Source organism: Somniosus microcephalus, chromosome 1 (assembly GCF_052327205.1).
Source record: "Somniosus microcephalus isolate GS21.2 chromosome 1, FLI_Smic_1.0, whole genome shotgun sequence".
NCBI lineage: Eukaryota > Metazoa > Chordata > Chondrichthyes > Squaliformes > Somniosidae > Somniosus > Somniosus microcephalus.
In genome coordinates, this window is record NC_140987.1 from 184,292,008 (window position 1) to 184,311,262 (window position 19,255).

Below are 19,255 nucleotides of genomic sequence, written 5' to 3' on the forward strand. Positions count from 1 at the left end.
CTTGAACATTAAGAACATTTTCAGGGGTCAAAGGCAGACAGACAATCAGATGCATTTTAAGCATTGCAAAGGATAGTCAAACTGCTGCAGTGTTCAATCAAAAATTCATTTAAATTTATGTACTGCAGACATGTCAAGAATTCTAAAATGTATACCACTGCATTATTATTTTTAAAGGTATCAGTACTGCATTGTATTTCTTCTGAAACAAATCTGGACTGCTTTGGCCATGTACAGTACAAAATGACAAATTCTAGTATGCATAATTCACTAGGAGATCTTGAGCAGATTTATCATAAAAATGACAGCAGTAAATGGGATTAAAGTTATCCCTGTGATTATACAGTGTACTCATTTGCAAATTGAGCAGTACAAATTCTTTCAAGTAATATTTGCTCAGATCAAAAGGTATAAACAATGCAACTACCACTAAAAGGGAAGGATTTATGGAGTAGCTGGTGGGACTTTCAGGTTAAGTGTAAATAAACTCCTGAAATGGTTAATTATATGGGAGTTCATCAAAATGCATCTGTGAACACAACACACTTGAGCATTAATATAAGCATTGCTATATCTTGTTAGCATCATAATGGGCTCACATAACCTAGTCTGAAAGATCCACAATTCACATGCCACAGGTGCAGGTACATTTTTAAGTATTTTCACAAATGAAACCAACCTTGTGACACACCAATGAGAATCTGGATATTTTGATTCAAATATTTAAACTATGAAAAGTAGAATTGTTCTCATGACCTGAAAATCTGCACTTCCTTTGGTTTAGACTGTTTTGGTGATTTCATTGGAGCAGTACAATTTTATTTTTTTAATTATCCTTCAAGAAAGGAGAAGAGAGAGAATAAAATAGCACATGGGGAACTATAATGCAATTCACTGGTTACAAAAATGATAGAATATGGCTTTGACTTTTAATAGAATCTATGTCCTCACTTCACCACAGTCTCCCTATCTCCACTATATAAATCAGATAGGAAAAGCTATCTAAATTCTGAAATAACAACAGAAAATGCTGGAAAAACTCAGCAGGTCAGGCAACATCCGTGGAGAGAAATTTGAGTTGACGTTTCGGGTCGAACCCTTCTTCAAAACTGGACAGAAAAGATAGATCAGAGGCAGGGCTGCGATCGGACAAAAGAATAAAAGAAACAAAAGTAGCAAAAAAGAGACAATAAAAAGGTGTTGGAAGCTAGACGAGATGGTAATAGGCTGAGAGTCTGATGGGAGTGGAAGGTGAAAGTGTCCTGATATATTAGAAGAAATAGAAAAGAACCACAACAGTTGTGGAAAATAATCACAACTAATGGTGGGGATCCCTCTGCACAAAACCCCTTCTAAGGAAGCTATACCACTCAGTCAGTAAACTTTCCACTTTAAAGTAGGGAGTCCCCTCAACTTGCGTTTGTTTTAGCCCCTACTCTTCCTCCCAAAACAAAAACGCAAATGAACTATTAGTCCCCGCCAAAGGGGAGTCGCGTCGTGTACCTTGTTAGTAGCTGTAGCGCTGGATCCCTGCACAACAGGGACGTTAGTTACTTGCACTGACAAGTAGTCGTTGTCAATCAGGGGCCAGGCTCCTTCCACTTTGCAAGTCTGAAAGTGATCCCTGAAAGTCCTGAGATGCGGATCGCCAAACAAGCCGCAGAACACATAGCGGCGGCCGGGCTTCGGCTCGGTGCCCGCTGCCGCCCGCTGGCCGCGCGCTGCTCCAGCCCGGTTGTCATAGTCACAGAAGCCCATGTTGTGATTGACGGGCACGAGGTCCTGGGCCGCGATCGACGTGGGCCCTTCCCGGGAGCAGTTCCTCTGGCTCATCAGGTCGCTGATGCCCAGCATGGCCGAGTGGAAGGCCAGGTTGCCCCGGCAGGCCTTGGCCGTGCGCTCGGTGCAGAGGGCATAAGCCCGGAGGGCGGTGCAGAACTCGGAGGCAAAAGCATTCAGGGCGGCGTTCAGATGGGAGGTGAGGGCCACAAAGTCGGTCGTGCACTTCTGGATCCTGCACTGATACTGTTGCTGGCAGTATCCTGCAAAAAAAATAATGGGGCAAAACATAAAACCAGGAATCAGCAACACAGCGAACTCGGATTATAAAGGATGCATTCAAGTAAACATTTGCACCTCCCCCCAAACTGCCATCAAGTGTAGGAAATCACAACATTCCTAAACTATAAATCAATTTTCGTAAAACGTTGCCAGGGATGGGCGGTACTATTTTAAGCTTCACATATGACTTTCTACATTTAATGAAAAATCGGCTCGATGCAAAAGTTGCACTGAAAACAAGTGACAATAACTTTATATGGCAATGTGCTATACTCTATAAAGGTTCAAGTGTGAGGTGGTTAAACTTACGGCGTTTGGCACTTGCATCGTAATGTCTAATCCGCAGTTAAAATGTTACAAGATGTGCAAAAGAAAGCAGAACATTGTCTCATGTTCACATCATTTGTGGGGGGGGGGGGGGGGGGTGCAAACCACTGCGAAAAAGCCGATTCGCAACTGATTTGTTATAAAGACAAAAGATTCCTAAAATTAAAATCAGACGTTGACACCAGGGTTAAACGCGATTTAGTCAGGTTTCAAATGGGGAGCAACAAATGGACAGACAGAAAACTAAAGGAGTGCCGAGAAAAAGAAACACTGATCCAGTCATTTCATGTCGGTGGTAACTTGAGCTCGTTTGTGGACTTTCAGTAAACACGATCGAAGAAAGAAAAAAACACTTCTCCGTGTAAAAAAGGTTAGTTTATACCCAACAGGGAGACTACTTCCAAATGAGTTTTTGCCTATGTGAACCGTTAAAATGATCTTAAAGCGTTTTAGACCTTAATCCAAAATGTTTACATCCTTGCTGTTACCACAGAAAGGGTTAGTTGTACAAAACGCAAACTCTAAATTAAGAGGGAGGAAAAAGCACGGGATTCCGTTCAGGAAAGTTTACACGACCGAAAGTGGTCGTGCGGGAAGATTTCTTTGCAAGTTTGCACCAATCAGACACAAAAAATAAATACAACGGTGAGATGCAGTACCAGCGGTGCTCTGCTGAGGCTAGGACCTTGCACAGCGCTAAGCCCCAACATTTCAAGTCATAATTTGGTGCTGAGAGAGGGTTACCTGTGTTGGCACACGTCGAGATGAAAAGCAGCAAGAAAGTGAAGGCGATAGAAGGGCGCTCAGCCCCGGGGTAGTAAAAGCCTGCTTTCCCCATGCCCATCCATTCAAGTTGCAGTGAGTTTCTCAAATACTCCACCGAGAAGGGGTAGCAGCTGCAGGAACCTCTCCTCGTCCTGTAGGAGCGACAAACGCATGAAGAATAAAAAACAGAACCGAGGATATTAGTTTTTTTTAAGGATGCAAACGGTGGAATAACGAACAGCAGCTCTGACCGAACACTTCAATCTCAACTAGCCAGTCACATCAGACACACGCCAGACTGCTCACGCGCACCACTCAACCTAACCTCCACCGCCCAGCGCGGAACTCCCGCCCATCTCGCTGCCCATTGGCTAAGCACCGTCCCACCCGATGAGTGCTGCCTCCTTATTGGTGCATTGCAGTTGTCAATCACCGGCCTTTCTCTGTCCCCGCCCCCTCCCGGGCCAGCGTTCCAGTTTCCGCTGACAGGTTAGGCTGCGCCCAGTGCATTACTTCATCACAGCGAGTTCAGTCAGAGCTTGCACTGCCACTGGCAGCAGGAGCGGGAGATAAGGAAATGAACAAGGAGAAGAATACAAAACCTGAGCAAATGGGAAGGCAATATAGCAAGAGAAAAATTTAATATAGATGGGAAGCAGAAAAGAGAAGGGAAGTAACATAAAACAGATAAAAACGAGGACGGTAACATGAAATAGTAATGAGAAAGGTGAGGGAAGAAAGCAGAGAGAAAAATAGAGAATTACAAAAGAACAACCGTGAATAGTTATAACAGGAGACCGTGAAATCACATGTAACCTTCTTGCACTCCAACAATAGAACGGCATGGTGAAATAGATCGATACATAGGTTAAAACAAAACAATGCATAAACTAACAGACTAACGAACAGTTACAACTTCTGCAGCCCCACATAACACAACAGATGTGGAGCAGCGCTGTGGCAAATCAGAGAACAAGCCAACATGTTAAAAAAATCAGTGATCTCGAGAATAAGAGTCAACGTTGCCAACCTCGAGTAAAAAGGGTTAAAAACCTGTTCATTCGGTTTCAGCTGGAGCGCGCTAGACCTTAGTTGCTGTTTTCTGACCTTCATTGCATGGTTCAAAAAACGGCTGTGAACCGCAGTGATGGTCATCACTGCGGGCTCAGACTGCACACGGGAAACCCGGAGAGTGAGCTTACGGTTCTGTCGAAATCAACATTTCTCCCTGGACCGTACACAGAAGCCGCCAGGACCCTTCAGCCGAGTGGCAGCATTTCTTGGGAGATCACACCCTCCTTTGTGCTGCTTCCCGCTCTTGTGGGGCTGTAATTTAGTGTAAATTAGTTGCTGAGGTAGCAATGTTGTAGGGACGTTAATTTGGCTGCAAAATGCTTCACGCTTGTGCAAAGCACGTTACAATAATGAAGCGAGCTATTGAGCTGCAGCCGGCGAGATCTGAAGCGGCAGCCCCGCCGTGCTTGTTCACAGGGACTAGAGGGGGCGCAGCGGCACTTCAATGGAGCAGCTCTCACCAGCACCAATTCTCTTTAGTAATTAAAGCCACGGTTCGGTGAAAAAGTTGCACTAATTTTAATAGAAATTTGACATTTCTTAAATATTCTTTATTTTCTAGAATACATGTGGATTATTATCGCGATTGGCGCATGGTAGATGATTTACATAACACGAGGGAGGGAGTGCACAAGCAACATAACTGGGAATAATCTCAACAACAGATAAATTACATAATATTTCAAGAAGTTTTTTTTTATTATGAGAATAAACTTAATCCATTTCCCTCACTTTTTAAACCCATAGGCCACTATAGCTGTGGTGTGAGAGGTGAAGTGATCCCTGACCTCCATCAATACCATTCCTAACTCATGGCTCGGAGGTGCTTCAAAGTACCCTGGGGTCAACTCTCCGCCGATCTTCTCTCCTCAGCAGAAGGTATCTGATCTCTACCAGGTGTTTCCCCACAGTAACACACTGAAGTCAACTGCACAAACACACACACACACATTTTGGGAGAAATTGAACTTGCATCCAAAATTCCACAACACAGCTCACAAATGTCGTTTGTTTTAATAGCAAAAGGTTGGCTTTAAAATAACTTATTCATAATTCATTTATAATACTGTATTGCATGAACTGTGGATCCTTGCAGTTATTGTGAGGAACTATAAGCTGACCCATTGTGCATAAAATATCTAACTAATATAATTATTGTATAAAAGATAATTAATGAGACAATTGGAAGCCCAACTTATTTTACAAGATAACATACAATGGTGTTCCTGGATTTTCCTGATTTTCTGTTGCGTGAAGTAACAGAATTTTGGTTTCAATCATGCACTTCAACACATAATCTAGGTTGAAATGCTGGTGCAGTGCTACATTTCAGATGTGCCAGTCTTCAGATGAGATGTTAAATCGAAGCCTCATCTGGTTGTGCCAATGGTTCAGATGGGCATAAAAGATTGTATGGCAATATAAGAACATAAGAAATAGGTGCAGGAGTAGGCCATTCGGCCCTTCGAGCCTGCTCCGCCATTCAATGAGATCATGGCTGATCTTCTGCCTCAACTCCATTCACCGGCCCTATCACCATACCCCTTGATGCCCTTACAAGTCAGAAATCTATCAACTTCTGTTTTGAATATACCCAATGACTGAACCTCCACAGCCCTCTGGGGTAGAAAATTCCAAAGATTCACCACCCTCTGTATGAAGAAATTTCTTCTCATCTCAGTCCTGAATGGCCTACCCTTTACCTGAGGCTGTGGCCCCTGGTTCTAGACTCCCCAGCCAAGGGAAACATTCTCCCAGCACCCAGCTTATCAAGCCCTGTAATAATTTTGTATGCTCCAATGAGATCCCCTCTCATTCTTCTGAATTCAAGAGAATGCAGGCCTAGTTTACTCAATCTCTTCTCATACAACAGTCCCGCCATCCCAGGAATCAATCTCAAGAACCTTTGTTGCACTCCCACTATGGCAAGTATATCCTTCCTTAGGTAAGGAGACCAAAATTGTACACAGTACTCCAGGTGTGGTCTCACCAAGGCCCTATATAATTGGAGTAAGACTTCTTTACTCCTGTACTCAAATCCTCTTGTAATGAAGGCCAGCATACCATTTGCCTTCCTAATGGCTTGCTGCACCTGCACATTCACTTTCAGTGACTCATGCACAAGGACACCCAGGTCCCTTTGAGCATCTGCATTCCCCAATCTTTCACCTTTCTGTTTTTTCTACCAAAGTGGATAACTTCACATTTATCCACATTATATTCCATCTGCCATGTTCTCGCCCACTCACTGAGCCTGTCGAGATCCCCTTGAAGCCTCTTCACATCCTCTTCACAACTGACACTGCCACCTAGCTTTGTATCATCAGCAAATTTGGAAATGTTACATTTAGTCCCCTCATCCAAATCATTGATATAGATTGTGAATAGCTGGGGTCCAAGCACTGATCCTTGCGGTACCCCACTAGTTACAGCCTGCCATCCTGAAAAAGACCCATTTATCCCTGCTCTTTGTTTTCTGTCTGTTAACCAATTCTCAATCCATGCTAGTATATTACCCCCAATTCCATGTGCCCTAATTTTGGTCACCAACCTCTTGTGTGGGACCTTATCGAAGGTCTTCTGAAAATCCAGATACACCACATCTACCGGTTCCCCTTTGTCTACTCCACTAGTTACATCCTCAAAGAACTCCAATAGGTTTGTCAAACAAGATTTCCCTTTCATAAATCCATGTTGACTCTGCCCAATCTTACTATTAGTTTCTAAGTGCCCAGTTATTGCATCCTTTATAATAGATTCCAGCATTTTCCCAACTACTGATATGAGGCTAACAGGTCTGTAGTTCCCCGTTTGCGCTCTCCCTCCTTTCTTAAATAGTGGGGTTACATTTGCTATCCTCCAATCTGCAGGAACCGTTCCAAAATATAGAATTTTGGAAGATGACAACCAATGCATCCGCTATCCCAATGGCCACCTCTTTCAAAACCCTAGGATGTAGGTCATCTGGTCCTTGGGATTTATCGACTTCTGAAGAAGAGGAGTTCTCCTGCTGTCACAGACAATTTTCCTCCCCGAGCTAACACCACCAAAAACAGAGTAACTGTTCATTCATCAATGTGTGCAAAATGGCTGCCAGATTTGTCTACATAACAACAGCTCCTGCACTTCAAAGTAATTTATTGTATGTGAAGTGCTTCGAGATGTTTCTGAGCCATGACAAAGCACACTATAAATGCATGTTCTTTTCTTATTAGTATCTTAAAATGGAGGGGGGGGGGGGGGCAATTTTGTAATTTCTAAAGAGGAGGAATGTCCGTGATTGGAAATGTATTCAATTCCCTCTTTTTGCACTCTTGGGTTAGGTTTAGCATAGGATAGATGCAGAGTAAAGCTCCCTTTATTCTTCTCAAATAATGTGCCATATCCACAATATTAGAATAGCACTTCGACATGGCCAGCCAAGATTGTTAATTTTAGTGGCAAATTTTAGTGACTGAAGTGCCCTCGCAATTAGGTTCAAACTGCCCAATCTAATTTTTTAGGATTGTTGCAGCTGTGAGTGAGAATTTTAATTCCATCAGTCTGGCCTGAATATGAAAGCAAGTTCATGAATCATAAAGGTGATCAGTATTCACAATGGCCTATGCTTTTTAAAAAAATTATGTTTTCTCTCTTTCTTTGGTCCTCTTCTCCCCAGCTGACACTTTTCTGGTCTGGACAGTGGGTAAGTCCAGCCCGCTGTAATCTCCAGGGATGGAAATAATTCCATTCTTTCATCAGCACTCCCGCCCCATTAAAAATTGCATACATAAGAGACAGATTTAGGGGACCCCCAAACAGAGTTTTTTTTTACATTGATAAACTTACCGGGGGAGAAATTCATTATAGCCCCGTTTGGGGCACTAACTTTTAAAAGCTGATGTTTCTCAACTTTAAAAAAATTCGGTTTTGCGCTCCAGGAAGGAAGTGGAGTGCTACATCAAGTGCTCCACTTCCTTCCTGGAGTACAACAGGCAGCAGGCGGGGTGGTAGGTGAGCGGCGCTGCACACTGGGCCGTGCTGCGCTGCCGCATTGGAAGGCTCCTTTCCCTCCCTTAAATGGAAGGGCCATCGCTGCAGGCTCTGCAAGGGGAAACCTTACCTGGTCCCTGACGGCAGCCGCGATCCGGCCCGATCAGCCCGATGCACTGCAGCAGAGTGCCGGGCTGATCAATCGCTGGGAAAAAAGGGAAAAAAAACATAAAACGAGTATTTGATTATTTTTTTTCCTTCCCTCGGCCACCTTGCCTTTAAATATCGCCCCCGAAGCGCCCGGCCTCACGATGAACGCCTCCTGCAGCTGCCGGTGTATTCGCCTGGCGATGCTGCCAGGGGTGAAACCGAAGTTCGGGTCCGGGGCGCTACCAGGGCGATGCGCACGGCGATGACATCACGATCTCCGGGCGAAGGAGATTGTGACGTCATAACGGGGGTGATAACGGGAGGTGCAAAGGTACCCAATTTCTCCCCCAGCATGTTTGTTGAAAGTCACACTTCTAAGGAAGTCTAAGTGTCAGCACTAGGATTCAGCCTCTCCTCATACATCAAACACTGTAGTGTTGTATCGGGAAAGGATCACTTGCGCTTATTTAAATAAGCTGTCAGTTATATAGGGGTTTTAGCAGAAGTCTTTTTGAATCATACTACTTGGTATTGCACTCACAATATTGTGTGTATTTTTAAAGAAAGATATTCAAAGTTGTTAGTATACTTTGAGGTTATTAGAGTGGCATCCAAACAACCAACTGAATTTCCAAAATTACTGTTTGGTTGAAGCAACGGTATAAGAAACAACTGCATTAGTTTTAGTACTTCAGTATTTTGTTCCCTGCTGAACATTAAAAATAGATATTAGATTCTTCAGAATGTTCTAATATCATGAGTGAAATGTCAACTGTTAGCAGTGTAATACAAATATGTGCTATTGGGCATTCCTGCTGAAAACCCTGACACTGTTAAAAGACTGGAACACGTGAGATTTCTGAACCACAGGAATATGTCTTTTTTTCCATTATAACCCCACAATTTCTTCCTCCCAAAATTAAATACACTTTGAGACCTGTATCACAAAAATCAAGACTTCAAATGAAAACACAGGTTATAAACAGAACCCTTAGAAATGATGGGCTTGTTGGACCTAATGATTTTTTTCGGTTCCTAAAAATTCTTGTGTTCTTATGAAATAAAACGAAAGGTGCAAGGGAGTTTCTATGATTTAAATAAAAAAAGATTCATAAGGGAATTTGGTATTGCCATATTTGAGGCAGTTGTTGAATAATTTCACATGCACACGAGCTGCATTTCAACTATGCTGATATTCCAATCTGTCACCTATACTCACAATCTGCTTCAGCTAACCCTTGGTCAGGTTGCTAGGCGAGAAAACTAAATGTAGCCATCATCGTCTCCCAGCATGTACATTTTCTGTTGATAGAGGATATAGTTGCACGAAGAGAGTCATTTAGAAGATTGGGACTTGTTTTCTTGCCTCCTGTTTCAGATGGACAAAGATGTAAATGGGACCGAACAATGGACGGGTGGGGGTGGAAGAGAGGGGGAAAGAACTTGTTGTCTCCTAGCCACTACAGAATACCAGAATACAGTATAGTTGCTGTATCTCTGTTAGATAAATTGACCTTCCTTGAATCTACTGTTATAACCAAAAATAGTTCTTTTGTGAGCCAGTTATGTTATTGATGATTTTTCATATTGTAGTATTTGTTTTTAACATTCCTTCTTTATTCTTAATTTTGATACTTGAAGGAACAGATCAAAATCTTGATTATTAGGAGAAAACTGGAGCCAACTGTCTCAAAATGAACTATAGACCATTCAAAAGGTTAGGAAGAGTAAATAACTGTAAAATTATCAGATTTATTTGAACAAGAATGGTATTGCGATTTTGTGTGTTTTTTAAACTTTTTGTTTAAATGTTGTTGGCTCGATTGCCTGGTTTCTCTCCCACTTCCGCAAAGTGAATTGCAGAGACCTGCAAAATTATATGGATCTTACAACATATGTCATGAATCTATGATAACACTTACCAACCTCAACATATTTCTGTTTGGAGTCAGTTGGCTGCTGTCAATTTTCCCAACATAATTTCATACTTCAGAAAATCCTAAAATCTTGAATGGATCCTTACTAGTTTTATCACTATTTCACAGTAGACAAACTAAAATACTTCACCCACTCTTAATGAAGTTAGGTTAATAACGCACAGGACTAGTTTAAGAATATGCTACTATATTCAAAGTAAATCAGCATTTTATGCTGAAAACTTTCCTCTGATTTTCAGTAGTCCAAATTTAATTTAAAGATATAATGTGCTTTCTTAGACACCATTTTAAAATTACAAAGAATGGGAGAAACCTCTTACTATACTCAGGTCTATCTTGTCTCCTCTCTTCCAAAATGTCTTTTGCATTTTCAAGAATATCTTTTGAAACTTATCAGCTAATAATTTTATCTTGCAAGAAACCTATTAAAAACTATGCAAATAGCCAACGAAGTGGCACATGATACTCCAATGTGATGTTGCACAGATTCTACCCATGAGAACCCACATCAAGGAGGGCCAAGAACAGGAACTAGTCTATAGGAAGGGAAGGATAAAATAATTGAAACTGTTTCAACTTGAGCCACTGGTTGCAAAGAGATATGGGAGAAGTTGGGAAACAGCCCGACTACCCACTCTTTCAGCCAGGGAATGGAGTATAGCACTGGGACAAGTAGGGTACAGAGAAATGCAAAAATGTCAACAAAAATACAAAAAAAATTTGGCTAGAGGTTAAATAAAATTGCTCACTCTGGCTAAATGCTTTATTCTTTGCAAAGAGATTGAATGTGGAGGTCCAGATAACTATCATACAGAACTATTAAAAATGTCAATGAGAAAACTTATCTGTGGAATCCAGGGAATTATAGAATGAGAATTATAGATTTAGATCACATAGCCCTTTCCTCTATAATCTAAGTTATTGCTTATATTTTGGCAAAAAGTCTTCCCTATTCCATATCATTTTATACCATTTCAATTCAAATAATCTTCAAAACCGCTATCTCTTAATTTGCATATCTGTGTGCAGAGTTTTAGCTCCAATATCAGGTGCAATAAACTTAGGGAACTCCCTTTTAAATAAATGTATTGTTAATACTTAGCAAATTAAGTAGTGATTTATTTCAGAGGATTGATGTCCCAAGAGAGAGGAAATCATAACATTTTCTTCCTGTTATACATTTTCTTCAAAATCTTGCTCGTGACTGAAATCTTGTTCTTTTTTTTCCACACGCAGCATAGAAATCCATTTGACCAGGTTCTTTCACCAATTTGAATATTCATATCATGTCTCCCTCCTAACCTACCTTGTTCTTAAAAGATATATTTTCCTTTAATCTATCTTTGTATGTGGTGAGGTATCTGAGTCCAGAAATCATTTGTTATTATTCTGCAGCCACTCGAGACCAGAGCGAGATGCAATTTTCTAAATGTATATATCCAGGGCATTGCACCAATTCAGTATTATTTTCAAAGTCCCCTTGATAAACATTCTATTCACTTTCGTAATTATTATATTAAAGTGCTGAGATGGCTCAGGCTATCAGTTTATAATTCTCAAATCCTTTTTACAGTGTATGTTTTAAAAAGGTCCCTCTCTTCCTCCCTTGCCCATTGTGCACATGTCACATTATTTATTCCTCTCCAATATAAAGTACATCAATATGTCTAACCAAAGATAGCATCTTTGTGGTCCCTTCTTTGGCAAACTACTTCTACATCGTTGACCCTTCTACGCAAATTCACATAATCTGCATGTTTTTCTATTTTAACAGTCATTCTCTTATCCTGATCAAAAAGATTAGGAAGAACAGAGGACTCAGGGTGATTTCTGGACCGTTCTGCTATTTACCTTTTCATCATGATAAACTGATGTCCAAACATTGTCTCAAACACAAAAATCAAAGAACAGACTTAATTCCAAACACTGGACTGTATATCACAAAGGGATTTTACAATGCACATATAGATTTACAGCAAGTGCTTCTTTTTAACCACCGTGTCTCTCCTCCTGGTGCCTGTCTGTGCTGTTCTTAAACCTATCGATGCTGCGCTGGTGATATCTGAGGGCCAGGTCCTTCAGCTCGGGAGCAAGGGGCTGACTTCTCTAGAGTCTCCACTCCCCACTGTCAGATCCCAATTTCACCTCTGTATCCATAAGGGTAATGATTGCCACACATATAAAGAGCAGGCTGCTTACCTTGGCGGCTCCAGGTGTTAAACTTCTTCCCGCACTACGAAGGAGTCCCAGGAATTAAGGATGTGGCACTCATGGCACAATCAGCTCCCTCCACAAAGTGCATACCACATTCTTGGTGGGTCTCTGGCCATCACACTCGGACAGCCAGGCTCTCCTGCACTGCTTCTCTATTATGAGGAGATGCAGTCGGCTCTTTGAATTTTCCTGCTTGTTTCTTCAATCTGGCCATTGCCACTTTAAGCAGCAACAGGTTTTACATCCTGCTGCTCCATCAGATTTCTGCCTCCCTAATCTGTCACCAGTGACAACCTCTGTTACTGTGGTGCATTTTCCCTCCTCATCCTCTCTGCAGCCGTTGACATGGTCGACTATACCATCCTCCTCCAAAGCTTCTCTGTTGTCCAGCTCAAAGGGACTGTCCTCGCTTGGTTTCACTCTTACCTATCCGATTGTAGCCAGAATATCTCCAGCAATGGCTTCTCTTCCCACTCCCACAGTTACTTATGGAGCCGCCTAAGTATCTATCCCTGGCCCCTTCCTCTTCCTCATTTACATGTTGCCCTTAGTGATATGAATCGAAGACACGGGGTCTGCTTTCACATGGATGCTAATGACACCCAAGCTCTACTTCTCCACCACCTCTCTCGATCCCTCCAGTATTAGATGAACTCCATTTTCCTCCAATTATACATTGGGAAGACCAAAGCCATCATCTTTGACCCTCACCACAAACTCTGTATCCTTATTATCAATTCCAACCACCTCTCCGTCCACTGTCTCAGGGTGAACCAGACTATTTGTAATTTCAGCATTTTATTTGACCCTGAGCTGAGCTTCCAATCCCATATCCTCTCCATCACAAAGACCGCCTACTTCCACCTCCATAACATCACCTGCCTCCACCTCAGCCCCTGTTGCTGAAACTCTTATTTATTCCTTTGTCGATTGCAGAGTCTACTGCTCACCTGGCCAGCCTCCCATCTTTCACGCTTTGTAAACTTCAGCTCATTCAAAACTCTGCTGCCAGTATCTTATGCTGCATTAAGTCCTGCTCACCCATAACTCCTGTCCTTGCTGATCTACAATGCCTCCAATTTAAAATTGTTATCCTTGTGTTTAAATCCCTTCATGGCCTTGTCCCTTCCTGTCTCTACAACTTCCTCCAGCCTACAACACCAGTTATAGAGGATGTCATTTGTGACTCTGTTCCCCTGACTGTGGCTCTTGAGCAATGTACCCACTTCGCCCCACCACTGACATCATGCCTTCAGCTGTCTGGGCCCCACTCTCTGGAATTCACTCTCTAAACTTAGCGTCCATTTTTGTCTGAATATGTCTCTATGAAGAGCCTTGGGATGTTTTTCTATGTTAAAGGCGCTATGCAAATGCAAGTTGTTGTAGCCCCATCTCCCACTCCTGCCACCACTTCTGCTATCCCCCTCCTCCATCCCACTATCCCCCTCCTCCATCCCACTATCCCCTCTGGGTATTTGCTGGGCCTTTTTCCTGTATCCATTCATGGCCCATTTTGGGCCTAACTCCTACCCCAGCACTATTTTCCACCCCCCTCTTCCCCTCACAATGCATTTAAACAGCCTACACAACTCTGCCTGTTTAAATTATATGAGCCTGCAATTAATGGCGGGGTCAGCGCCACAACCTGAAAGAGGCCAAAGTCCCAGTTCTAATGACACAACTGGGATTTCGGGCCCACAATATGCAACACATTGATTGTTCTTAGCATCCCCATTTCTGAAAGGTACTGAGAGGAAAATGAGAGGAAATAGCTTGTTGAGTCTAGTAGATAACTAAAGAATTCATTTTAAATTGGTGATGTAACAGTGTTTCTTACAGGCATGCCAACAAAGTAGGTGGAATGCTTCTATCTCATTGACACTGTTCTAAATTAACAGCCAGGTATGAGAGATGAATTATTACATAAATATTTCATGATTTTCAAGTGCCTAATATATCAAATCTTTATATACACATGATTTCTTTTTGGAGAAGATCCACTTACAACATGTTTAAGTTCCATAAGTTCCAATAGGCAAAGTTACGAATATGCACTCAACGTTCTCAGAGTGTGTCTACAAGATAAAATGAAAGACAAATCTATTGATGTCACAAAAGCCAAAATAATATTTTACTTGTAGGGATAACATCAACAGATGCAGTAAAATTCTATTGCCTCAGTAAGGAAAATGGATTTGTCTGAGTATTTCTGCACTTCGCATAGAAAGAATAAAATCAAATAGAATGGTGATTAATTGCTTTATAGGGAACAAAGAGAGAAAAGGGAGAAAAAATAACTTACCAGAAAATGCTTCTGATCTCCACAGTGCTTTTAATCATCTGAAACATAACACAGAAGACACTAAGACATTCATTTCACTCTCGGAGATAGAAAGCAGTTCCTGTGACAGAACGATGGTTCACACATCACTAGGCAACAAAGCTCATCTATTATACAAATTAGCTATCTCTGTTTCTGGATTGGTACAAAATTAAGGAAGCTCTTCAACCAACAGCGCCATTCTTTAATAATCTACAAAAAATTTATATTTTCCTCTCTAACAGACCTCAATAGATTTACATTGCTAATTTGATTCACTGCTCAGCAGTGCTAGCTGAATGAAACTAATCTTAAATCTGTTAAGGGAAGGCTATCAGCATATTCCACTCTTTGTGACTTACATGACATGAATCCTATCAGTTTGCAGGATGCTTGTTCTTGCCTTATAGCCGTCTTTTCCTTCTCCAACAAATCACACAAAGACTTCTTTCAGCTTTGTGCCAAACAGTTCCCAATGTATTCCTACATTTACGATTAGCACACTTGTTGAAGACAGCCTATCAGACGTCCTCACACAGGCTTAGCTTCAGCTAGCATGGACAATTTGTAACAATATCAAAACATTGGAGCACACACCACAAATGAAGAAAACATTTTCCTATCCAAATTTTCTAAACAGAATGTACTAGAGCACACATAAAAAGGTCAGTTATCAAACATGGATCTTCTTGCTTTACAAGATATAAATCAAATGGCTTTCCTTTATTTCCCCTCCTGAAGGCATCAGCTCGAAGGCATCAATCACCTTCCAGTACCTTTGCCAAATGGTAATTTTTCATGTGACCTTGGGAAAGTGAGTGTCAGCAGACTACTCAAACTTGGGGAAATTGCAACCAAGCCCCATCCTGTCATATCAACAGGTGCATACTTTTCAGCAGAAGTCATTTGATAATGCTGGTTGATTGTATCCTCCTACACCAGGCGACCAAAGGCAACTTTAGCACCCCCTACTACCACTCCAACTGAGCTCAGCTGACTTAGCACAGACTCTGATCAAACCTGGGATCTTCTGATCTGCATTGCTCAGTTACACATTGGCCCCGATTTTCTGGCCGCCGTTGGGCGGCTTTTCATGCGGCCGGGGGCCGAAAATCGGCGAAAAAGCGGGTCAGGGCCCCCCCCCCGCCTGATTCCCCGCCCCGTCCGACTTTCGGACTGCCGTTTCCGCGCGCCCCGCATCAGTCCCGGCCGCCGCTGGCGGGACTGGTCGTCGGAGCACTAACAAGCAATTATCTGCTTGTTGAAGTGGATTTTCCCGTGCCGTTGCGACTTTGGGGCTTTCCCCACCTGAAACCCGCCTGCGGGGAACCCCGCTGCTGAGAGCTGGCATGAAAACAGCTGGCTTGCTTGCTTGCTTGCAGCAGCAGGTCGCTGAGGGCTGAAGAGATTTAAATAGGCAGCATTTGCAGGCTGCAGGACCTTGTTGATCAAGGCTTGGGGGAACTTTTTGAAGCCTTAGGAGCAGCTGCAGAAAGTTGGAGCCTCACACACTTCTCCAGTGTGAGCTCCTGGGAAGCCCCTCTCACCACCCTAACTCAGCGCCCCCTCAACGGAGGCATCTGCCAGAAGCATGGGAGGCCTTTGGGACGTTCCCTTCCTGGCATTAGAGGATCTCCAACAGCAGAGGCGGCAGCAGCAGAACCAGGAACAGCAGGATGATTACCAGGAGCACCAGGCTGCTGCTCACTCACCTGAAGCTGCACAGGCCAGAAGGGGCCAGCGCTTGGAAGTGGCTTGAGAGCACGTTGCTGCGCTTTAGGGGGCCAGTGGGACCCGTTTCTGCACTGGCAGTCCTACTCAGAAGGACTTCCATGAAGATCTGGTTTCTCTGTTCAACAGATGGCCAACGCTCCTCAAGAGAAGTCATTCTCTTATGAGCACTCACCATGTTTTCCGTATGCTGGCGAGTTATCTCCTCCATGGAGGTTGCCAACCTTTCCATGGTGATGCGTTCATGCGCCAATGACTCCACAAAAGCTCTGCTCATGGTCGCTATGGACTCCTCCATTTGCTCAGCACTTGCAGCGACCCTGGAGACAAAACCTGCCAGAGACTCCTGCATCTGTGCATGGAGAGCCATCACCTCTTCTCTTGCGGATGGACCCAGAGGCAGAGGGTCGTCATGCAGCACAGCTGAGCTGAGCTGGCAGAGTCCTGCGCCCTCCGACGAGGACTCCACTGCTGTCCCTGTCTCCAGAATCTGCTGAGGCTCACTTGTGAGCTGTGAAACACCAGGTGACAACACTACTCTATGTCCCGAAGGTCCCCCCGAGGTGTGAGTGTCTGCGCTGGTGCTGGGTGCGCTTACTTCTGCTGATGCTGCGCCCTCAGAGGTTGGAGCTTCCTCTGAGGAGTCTGGCTGCACAGCCTCTTCCTCCTCCACAGTGAGGATGGGGGCTCTGGATGGTACTGTGGGGGAGTAAAGGAAGGAGATAGAGATGTAATGCCAAGGTTCTTCTGGTGACTCCCAGCGAGTTGGCATCTGCTGACACCTGCATCCATGCAGCATTGGTCTCAGTGGGAGGCCTCTTCCTCCCTGACCTAGGGAAGAGGACCTCCCTGTGGGCCCTAACCCCATCCAATAATGCCTGCAGTGAAGCCTCGTCAAATTTGAAGGCAGCTCGGCCTCTGTCGCTGGCAGCAGCTGGTGCAGGCTCCTCTGCCATTGTGCAAGAGTGGTTGAGAAGCCTGCAGAGGTGGAGAAGCTTGCTGGACACTTTGAAAGCACCACGAATGATGACATCATAGTGTGGGGATTTCTGACTCGAATTGGACAATTAGCAAAGCTTCCCACATGCTGGGAATTAATTGGCCACTTGAGGGAAAATTGCGTGGAGCTGGCTGACACTTTTTTATGTGTGTCAGGAACCCCACATTCAGGGAAATCCGACCATTCCCCTCACAAGCCGAAAATCGGGGCCATTGTCTTTACCAAAGGAAGGCTGTTTTTCAATGGCATCTGGCTGATCTCCACTAGCTTCTGGGCTCTTCTCTTCTGCTGCATTGGGCTCCTAGACTGAGGTCCACTCCAATGATTCTCGGTTAATGTGGTGCATTAATCTTCCCTGTTCTCCTCAATCTCCCTCAGTGTTTGACATGGACCATGCTATCCCTCCCCCATTGCCTCTCTTTCATTGTCTAGCTCCATGGGACAGGCTTGCTTGATTCTACTACTAGCTATTTGATCGTAGTCAGCACATTAACAGTAATGGCTTCTCTTCTCCCCCACACTGTCAGCTCTGGAGCCCTCCAGTGTTCTACCATTGCTTTCCTAGTCTACATGTCACCCTAGCGACATCATCCGCAGGCACAGGGTCGGATTCCACATTTAAACTCATGACAACAAGCTCTACCTCTCCACCACCTCTAAACCTTATGACCATATCCATGCTGCTAGACTGCCTGTCCAACATCATCATGCATGAGCCACAACTTTCTGTATCTTAATATTGTAAAGACTGAAGCCATCATTTTCACTCCCGGTGATAAACTTGGCTCTCTTGTCACTGATTCCCTCCCCCTCCCCGGCCACTTACTCAGACTGAACCAGATCTTGCAAAACCTTGACATCCTGTTCCTCCGAGCTTTAAACCTCACACCCTTTCCATTATCAAGACTGCCTATTTTTGTCATTGATGTTGCCCGTCTCTGCCCCTACCTCAATGTCTCTGTGGCTGAAATCTTATCTATACTTTTATCAGCTCGAGACGTAATGGGACCGATATTTGCGGGGAGTTGGGGAGAGTGCAGTAGCATGGGGGAAACCCAACAAGGCCAGGGACGCCGATGGCAGGACCTCATTATAATTTTTTTCTTCTGTATCCTGCCCTGCAGCCGGTCAAATTGACAGGCTGACTGGCTTCCGGGCAGGAAATCCAACGGCAGGAGGCCGCAGCCAGAAACCCTTGGGGACAGTCCCTGGCAATTGGGAGGGAGGGTGCTACAGATTGGGGCTTGGTGTGTGTCGGGGTGGGCGGGTGGAAGGAACAGACTAGCAATCGAGAGGGAGGGAACGAAAGATTGGGGCTTGCTGTTGGGGGGGGGGGGGGGGGGGAGGATGATAGCGGCAATCGGGAGGGAGGGAGCAACTGATCGGGGCATGAGGGTGAGGGGGAAGGTCACTGATCGGGGCATGGGGAGAGAGGGGCCGTGATCGGCAGGGGGGAGGCCGAAAACTTCCTTGAGGGGCCGGAGGCAGCATTCCTGCTCATCCTGGCCTACAAGGAGTGCTGTAAAAAACATTTACCTTCTGGAGTCGGCAGCTCTCGCCTCCATTTTACACAGGCTTTCCAGAGCCATGGGAAACATGAGTGGCAACTGTTCAATTTAAACCAGGCTCCCGATTGCACTATGGGAGCCTGATTTAAATATGTTAATGAAGTGCCCCGCCTCTTGAGAGCAGGTCACTCACAAG

At 44.0% G+C, this 19,255-nt stretch overlaps 1 protein-coding gene across 13 annotated transcripts in view; it reads right to left on the reverse strand.

The window, feature by feature from the left end:
- rgmb (repulsive guidance molecule BMP co-receptor b) overlaps positions 1 to 19,255 on the reverse strand; it is a 262,214-nt gene that overhangs the window by 3,482 nt on the left and 239,477 nt on the right. For 6 of the 13 annotated variants that reach the window (XM_085987971.1, XM_085987980.1, XM_085987933.1 and 3 more), the window contains 3 exons: positions 14,803 to 14,840; positions 3,133 to 3,305; positions 1,504 to 2,042 (listed from right to left, as the gene is read on the reverse strand). In XM_085987971.1, coding sequence (XP_085844097.1) covers positions 1,504 to 2,042; positions 3,133 to 3,305; positions 14,803 to 14,840 — 750 coding nt within the window. The other 7 variants (XM_085988021.1, XM_085988014.1, XM_085988005.1 and 4 more) reach the window with 7 other exon arrangements.